Raw genomic sequence first — 8616 nt, 5'->3', positions numbered from 1 at the left:
CTGGCCAATGCTTGAACGCTGTCGTCTATGGCGTGCCCGTCGAAACTACCAACCAAAAATCAAAATTAGAATAAAAGAAATAAAAACTTGATGCTTGCTGAAGAAATATGAAAAACTTACAATATCCATAATAGAAATCTCAGAGAGCGAGAATCTGCAGCGATAATGTCTCACCTCTAATGACCTATAGAACAAAAAATAGCACACACATATAGCATATATAAATTTAACAATGAGATAGTATATAGACAATTTATTGAGCTATGAATTTTATAAATTTACAGATTAAAATTAAATAGAATAAAAACTTATCGTACATGTTAAAAATCAAAGTTCTCATCCTCCTCGTCCTCCTCATCCTTGTCATCATCATCCTCATGAAACTCACTGGCATCCACATTTATCACTACTCCGCTGGGATCTCGTAATGTTGGAATAATATATTCCTCGGTCTGAAATGTATTTGCAACCTCCTCTGGTTGATATGCAATGTCTTCCCAATGTTCCTCTATTTTTTTCCGTGCTTTCGTTTTACAAACAACCCACCAATCAATTTTGTCACGTTTCAAACTAGGATATGAAGCATAGAAAACTTGAATCGCTTGTTGTGCCAAAACAAAAGGTTCATATCTCTTATATAATCTTTTATGATTTATTTCAATCAAATTATAACGTGGATGTACCTTCATCCCTCTGATAGGGTCAAACCGGCGACACATAAATAAGATAACTCGCATTTCTGGATCAGGGTATTCTATCTCTATAATTTCATCCAGTAAATCATAAAAATCATTGCTTAAACCTCTATCATTGGATGACTGAACACATACCCCACTATTCATTGTAGCCTTCCCTTTTCCATATTCTTGAGTATGAAAATTATATTCATTTATGAAATATGTCGGCCAAGTGCGTACCATTGCTTTTGGACCCCAAGACAGATGAAATAACATTTGATGTTTGAGGTGATCTTGATTATCATAAATCTAAACTCAAATGAATATGTTATTCATTTAAAAGTTAAAATATACTATACCAATATGGTAAATCAGAATACAAGGTAAAAATTACTTACATATGATTTGAACCAAGGTGCAAATTCTTGATCGCAGAAACGATCAAACTCAAGTGTTGGCATATCAGAATATAAGTTTTGGAAAATCCTATCATAAAAAATTAAATTATAACACCAAAAATTTATGACATAAGAAAAAAAATAGGAAATATATACTAACTTGAAATATGGCGATACTTCTGAACAATTAAGTAAAACATATGTTTGGGCAGCTCGGCATTCTTGATCTGTTAAATATCTTTGCTTACATTGTCCACTTGGTCGACCAAGATAATTAAAAATTGAGAATATGTTCGTATTGGGATCAATATGACCTTTATCATTTCTTCCCTGTCTCCATCTTTTGGTCTGAATGTGAGGCTCAAAATACTACGATGCAAAAGTTGTTACTTCCTCTACAATGTATGCATTAATAATAGAGGCTTCAACATGTGCCTTATTTTTTTTTACTTTTTTCTTCAAATGATATAAAAATCTGATTGTAATATAACAATTTGTATTAGATTAATATATATAAGTTATAAATTTACAACGCATTAATAACGAAGTATATAAGATAAAAAAAAATACCTTTCAAATGGATACATCCATCGAAAATGGACTGGTCCTCCAACTTTGGCCTCGTATGGAAAGTGAACCAAAAGATGTTCCATTGAATCAAAAAATAAAAGTGGAAAGATTCTTTCTAAATTACACAAAATAATTGGAATGTCTCTCTCTAATTTCTTCATTTGTAAATATCTCAAAACTGTTGAGCAAATATCATGAAGGAAAATGCTTAACTCCGTAATTGTACCTCATAAAAAATTTGGTAAGAGTTCCTTAAAAGCAATTGGAATAAGTCTTTTCATAAATATATGACAATCGTGACTTTTCAAACCAATCAATTTGGATTCCTTCATACTGACACATCTCCCAAGATTCGAGACATACCCATCAGGAAATCTCAATGATTTCAACTATTCACAAACAACACGTCTCTATTCTTTATTCAATGTATAAATAGCCTTTGGCTTTGGCCCCCTACTACTTTCATGCACATTAATAGTGGGTCGTTTACAAATTAGTCACATATCTTTTCTTGTATTCAAATTATCTTTTGTTTTTCCGGCGATACCCATCACTATATTTATGATATTATCAAAAATATTTTTCTCAATATGCATTACATCCAGATTATCGAAAACACGGTTGATGGACCTAGAAATATCGGAATCGGATGAAACAAATTTCTTTGTGCTCCTCTATTTATCCTGATTTTATATATGCCCTCAAATATTTTTTTACCTAATATATTTTTTCTCAGTAATTTTTCAAACATCAATGTGTGTGAAAAATTTAATTCGGGTTAAAAATTCACAAATCAAAATACATTGGCTCTAAAATTATTTTTAATCCTTAGATATAATTATGAATACTTTATGAATGTATACAATCTGATTTTGTCTCGTTCTGAGCACTCGAATATTATTTTGTAAGTATTACAAGTTCAATTAGATCAATTTGATTTAAAACTCTAACACTTTCAACAACATTAGAATTCATCTAATTGACCTAGATGTGAAAAAAATCATCCAATGTCAAAAAAAATATTTGAACTCATTTATAAAAATCCGGAAACCAAGAGGAGCACATAGAAACTTGTTTCATCCGATTTCGAGATCTCTAGGTCAATCAATCGGGTTTTTAGGAAATTGCATATTTTCTAACGAATCATGAATTCGTTGGAAATTTCCAACGAATCTGCAAATTCGTTGCAAATATTTCCAACGAATTCACAGATTCGTTGGAAAGTTCATAATTTCCTAAAAATACGGTTGATGGAGCTAGAGATCTCAGAATTGGATGAAACAAATTTCTATGTGCTCCTCTATTTATCCTAATTTTATATGTGTCATCAAATATTTTTTTAACCTAATATATTTTTCTCAGTAATTTTTCAAACATCAATGTGTGCGAAAAATTTAATTCGGGTTTAAAAATTCATAAATCAAAATACATTGGCTTTAAACTTATTTTTAATTCATGTATATAATCATGAAAACTTTACAAACGCATACAATCTAATTTCGTCTAGTTTTGAGCACTCGAACATTATTTTGTAAGTATTACAAGTTCAACTAGATCAATTTGATTTAAAACTCTAACACTTTCAACAACATTAAAATTCATTTAATTGACCTAAATGTGAAAAAAATCATCCAGTGTCAAAAAAAATATTTGAGCCCATTTATAGAATCAGGAGACCAAGAGGAGCATATAGAAAATTATTTCATCAGATTCCGAGATCTCTAGGTCCATTAACCAGGTTTTTAGGAAATTACATATTTTCCAAAAAATCATGAATTCATTGGAAATTCCCAACGAATCTGCCAATTCGTTGCAAATATTTTCAACGAATTCACAGATTCATTGGAAATTTCCAACGAATTAGAGATTCGTTGAAAAGTTTACAATTTACGGTTGATGGACCTAGAGATTTCGGAATCAGATGAAACAAATTTCTATGTGCTGCTCTATTTATCCTGATTTTATATGTGCCCTCAAATATTTTTTTTACCTAATATATTTTTCTCAGTAATTTTTCAAACATTAATGTGTGTGAAAAATTTAATTCGGGTTTAAAAATTCACAAATCAAAATGCATTGGCTCTAAAATTATTTTTAATTCTTAGATATAATCATGAAAACTTTATGAATGCATACAATCTGATTTCGTCTCGTTCTGAGCACTCGAACATTATTTTGTATGTATTATAAGTTCAACTAGATCAATTTGATTTAAAACTCTAACACTTTCAACAATATTAGAATTCATCTAATTGACCTAGATGTGAAAAAAATCATCCAGTGTCAAACAAAATATTTGAGCTCATTTATAGAATCAGGAGACCAAGAGAAGCACATAGAAACTTGTTTCATCCGATTCCGAGATCTCTAGGTCAATCAACCGGGTTTTTAGGAAATTGTATATTTTCTAACGAATCATAAATTCATTGGAAATTTCCAACGAATTAGAGATTCGTTGGAAAGTTTATAATTTCCTAAAAACACGGTTGATGGACTTAGAAATCTCGGAATCAGATGAAACAAATTTCTATGTGCTCCTCTATTTATCTTGATTTTATATGTGTCCTCAAATATCTTTTTTACTTAATATATTTTTCTCAGTAATTTTTCAAACATCAATGTGTGCGAAAAATTTAATTTGGGTTTAAAAATTCACAAATCAAAATACATTAGCTCTAAAATTATTTTTAATTCATGTATATAATCATGAAAACTTTACGAACGCATACAATCAGATTTTGTCTCGTTCTGAGCACTCGAACATTATTTTGTAAGTATTACAAGTTCAACTAGATCCATTTGATTTAAAACGCTAACACTTTCAACAACATTAGAATTCATCTAATTGACCTAGATGTGAAAAAAATCATCCAGTGTCAAAAAAAATATTTGAGCTCATTTATATAATCAGGAGACCAATAGTAACACAAAGAAACTTGTTTCATCCGATTCTAAGATCTTTAGGTCAATCAACCGGGTTTTTAGGAAATTGTATATTTTCTAACAAATAATGAATTCGTTAGAAATTTCCAACGAATCTGCAAATTCGTTGCAAATATTTCCAACGAATTCGCAGATTCGTTGGAAATTTCCAACGAATTAGAGATTCGTTGGAAAGTTTACAATTTACGGTTGATGGACCTAGAGATCTCGGAATCGGATGAAACAAATTTCTATATGCTCCTCTATTTATCCTAATTTTATATATATCCTCAAATATTTTTTTTATCTAATATATTTTTCTCAGTAATTTTTCAAACATCAGTGTGTCCGAAAAATTTAATTCGGGTTTAAAACTTCACAAATCAAAATACATTTACTCTAAAATTATTTTTAATTCTTGGATATAATCATGAAAACTTTACGAACGCATATAATCTAATTTCATCTCGTTCTGAGCACTCGAACATTATTTTGTAAATAATACAAGTTCAACTAGATCAATTTGATTTAAAACTCTAACACTTTCAACAACATTAGAATTCATCTAGTTGACCTAGATGTGAAAAAAATCATCAAGCGTCAAAAAAAATATTTGAGCTCATTTATAGAATCAGGAGACCAATAGGAACACATAGAAACTTGTTCCATCCTATTCCGAGATCTCTAGATCCGTCAACCTAGTTTTTAGGAAATTGCATATGTTCCAACGAATCATGAATTCGTTGAAAATTTCCAATAAATCTGCGAATTCGTTTCAAATTTCCAATAAATTCATGGATTCATTACAAATTCTTACATGTAAAAACTTCATGGATTCCTACATAAGATGATGGTAGAGGGGGGCTCTCTCTCTCCTGGACTCTCTAACTATAGCTCTCATTTTTATTTTCTTTTCATTATTATTGAAAGACCGTGCTAACTCAGCCATTTGAGTGATTTTATTGGGACAACTCTCCATAAGTCTTTTGATATTTGTTACTCTATATAGGAATTTTCATCCTATGGGAAGAAATTTTGAAGGTCTTAATGTTATTGTTCTGTGGCAGGTGGACTTTTGTAGTAGTCGTGTCAAGATTTATGAGGAGAAACTTTGAAGAAGGCCTTAATGTTATCGTTCTTTGTGATAGGTGGACTTCTGTCGTCGTCGTGTCAAGATTTCTAATCCGGAGCAATAGATAAATGTGAAATTTTATCAATTTACAGTTTCTTTTTATTAATTATGATAAATGAAAGGGGGTTGAGTGAATTAGATGTGTCACTTCCTTCATTCTTTTGACATCCTAAAGTATAATGTAAAGGTTTAAGAGTATAACTACATAATTAATTTTAACATATTTTGTTAGACAATATTCAAACATAATATTGATAACATATGACGTACATTATGTTTTCCATTAAAATTTTGATCATATGATGTGATAACTTGCTAAAGTTACATTCTAAATAAAGTATACAATCTTTTAGATCAATTCAAACCCTAACATTAAACTAGATAATAACAAACCACAGATAAATTCAAGCAGCTTGGATGAGCCAAGAGATTTGAGTAGTTAGATAGGCAATCGAGGAGGTCAAATTGAGTAAGTCAATTAAATGAATCGATTGAGTATTTTGATTATAGTAAATTTATGATCCTCTAAATTTTTCCTTAATCGAGTGCTATGAGTTCATTTGAATGGCAATGTCAATCCAGCAATAATTTCATTTAAGTTCACACAACTTTCCACAAATAAATTGAATGCGCCCCCCTTTTCCTTCTACGTTTGACTGTGCATTAATGCACAATGGAATTCAGTTAGTACTTGAGGCCGCCAAGGAAGTTAATGCCGGCGTAAGGGACCCACTGGTTGCCGCCGATGAAGTTATTCACCGTGAATTGTTGGGCCGTTTGCTTGTTGATGACACGGAATCCACGCCAGTGGATGCGGCCGCTGGTGCCGGCGCCGGGGCCTCGGTTTCCGTACTCGGCGTAGTACAGAGAGTCAAGGTACAGGCTGCCGTCCCACGGCATCCACCCTTCGGGACGGATCAGGTCGCCGATGATGGATTCCATGATGACGGTGCGGGAGTAGGCCTTCCATGGGCGACCCAGGAAGCTGGGGATCTTGAACCGGTCGGGGAACAGCCTCTTGTCGGGGACGATGCGGCAGTTATGGATGACGAGTCCGGTGCCTTCCTTGGCCTGTGTGCGGCCGTGAGCCGTGATGGTGTTCTGCTGGTTGTCCATGGGGCGGCGCACGACGATGAGGCAGTTCTGTAAGACGGCGGCGGAGTCGCCGAAGATGAAGTCGACGGTGCCGGAGATGATGCAGTTGCGGTAGAATTGGCGTAGGGCGTGCACGTACAGCGTGTCCTGGTAGCCGTCCATCCGGCAGTTGAAGAAGGCGGCCATGTCGGCCTGCACTCGGAGCGCCACCGCTTGGTGCTTGATGGCTCCGGCTGTGTTGCTGAATCCCATGGACTTGGCGATGAAGCCCTGTCCCACGACAGCTGGAAGCAGAGCAGAAAACAGGGGACTCGTTGTGACTAAATTTGGATCGAATTAAGGAACGCGAGGAGATCTAGTCGTCGTTTAATCCGTTTACCGAATGTGGCCGTGTTCATAGTGCCGACGCCGTCGACGAAGTTCTTGCTCCCGGTGACAATGGTCCTTCTAGGGCCATCTCCGTACATGAAGACTTGGTTCATGTCCTTGGTGACCATGACGTACTCCTTGTAGATGCCTGCCTTCACGTAGATCACGTACCTGCCGGAGTACCGTTTAGGCATGGCTCTGAGCGCATCATTTATGGACTTGAAGTTGCCGCTGCCGTCCTGCGCCACCACCACGTTGGGCCTCAGTTGCCCCCTCGATTGCGCCGCCAACAGCTTCCTGTCGTGCGCCGCCAACCACGTCGGGTACTTTCCGACTTCTTCCGACAGGAGTCGCCGGCCTGAGGTCGTGATGTTGAGGCTGTTCAAGTCGAAGGACTTGAAGAGCGAGCTGAGGGCGTCGACGAATGCGATGGCGTTGCTGGTGACCTGCGCCGCCGTCTCCATGCCGCTCCTCATCGAGTCCTGCAGCTCCGGCTGCGTGATGCCGTCGATGCAGGTCTCCTGGTACGTGATGACGGCGGAGAGCCAGGCCTTGATGTCGTCGGCGCGGCGACCCACGCCGTCGGCGTCGTCCGACACTATCATGGCCGCCCGTAGCTCCTCGTTGGCGTACTCCAGCAGCGACTTGCAGTCGGCGAAGGCGTTCTTGTTGAACTGGTCGGTGGCGCCGGCGCTGACGTTGTTGGTGAGGTGGACCGCCGAGTTGACCTCGTCCAGGGCAGCCTGGAAGGCGGCCTGGATTAAGGCCCTGGGGTCGGAGGCAGAGGAGTTGACGGCGCCGACGGTGCGCATGCACACGTCGCTGTAGTCAGTCTGGGCGCAGAGGGATTTAACGGATGTAGAAGACAGCGAGGGGTTCTCCGACGTCGACAACGGCTTGTGGGTGTTGTTCATCACCGTGGCGATGACGCCGATCACCGCGGCCACCAAAAGGACCGCCGCGAAGGCGCCGAAAACGGCCTTGTTCGCCATTTTTATTGCTTTTTCTGTTTTTTCTAACTAAATTAGCGACCTTATGGTCCTCTGAATTTGATATACAATTTATTGGGGAATTATAGAGGGATCCGAGAAGAATCTGGGAGCCGAAGCCCCTGATGATAATTGGGGCGGTCGCTGATGGAAGGAATGAGCCGTGAAGTTTATATATTGCGAGAGAAGTCTCATATTAGTAATCCGCAACTCACGTTCATGGATTTCCGTTCATCAAATTGATGGTTATAATAAAAGTCAAACATTCAACAACACCAAATTTGGAGGTCAACAAGGTCAATGTCAAAGAGGACCGTCCAAGGAACATAATAAGAGGATGGAATTCGTTTGTAATGTAGATTAAACTAAGTTGACTAAACCAAATTAGAATTAAATTATATATTGATTTCAAATATTTCTTCTATTTTAACGAGAAGTGGATTATAATTTCAAATTTCTTCATA

At 36.7% G+C, this 8616-nt stretch overlaps 1 protein-coding gene across 1 annotated transcript; it reads right to left on the bottom strand.

Moving 5' to 3' along the window:
• Positions 1 to 320: 320 nt before the first annotated feature.
• Positions 321 to 8155, bottom strand: LOC122031620 (pectinesterase/pectinesterase inhibitor-like). Its single transcript, XM_042590712.1, has 3 exons — positions 7174 to 8155; positions 6391 to 7078; positions 321 to 570 (listed from the first exon to the last, which is right to left on the bottom strand). The coding sequence occupies exons 1-3, from the start codon at positions 8153 to 8155 to the stop codon at positions 321 to 323; spliced, it is 1920 nt and encodes a 639-aa protein (XP_042446646.1).
• Positions 8156 to 8616: the final 461 nt, after the last annotated feature.

Source organism: Zingiber officinale, chromosome 11A (assembly GCF_018446385.1).
Source record: "Zingiber officinale cultivar Zhangliang chromosome 11A, Zo_v1.1, whole genome shotgun sequence".
In the NCBI taxonomy this organism is placed as follows: Eukaryota; Viridiplantae; Streptophyta; class Magnoliopsida; order Zingiberales; family Zingiberaceae; genus Zingiber; species Zingiber officinale.
The sequence above is the reverse complement of the archived record's forward strand: the minus strand, read 5'-3'. Positions and strand labels throughout refer to the sequence as shown.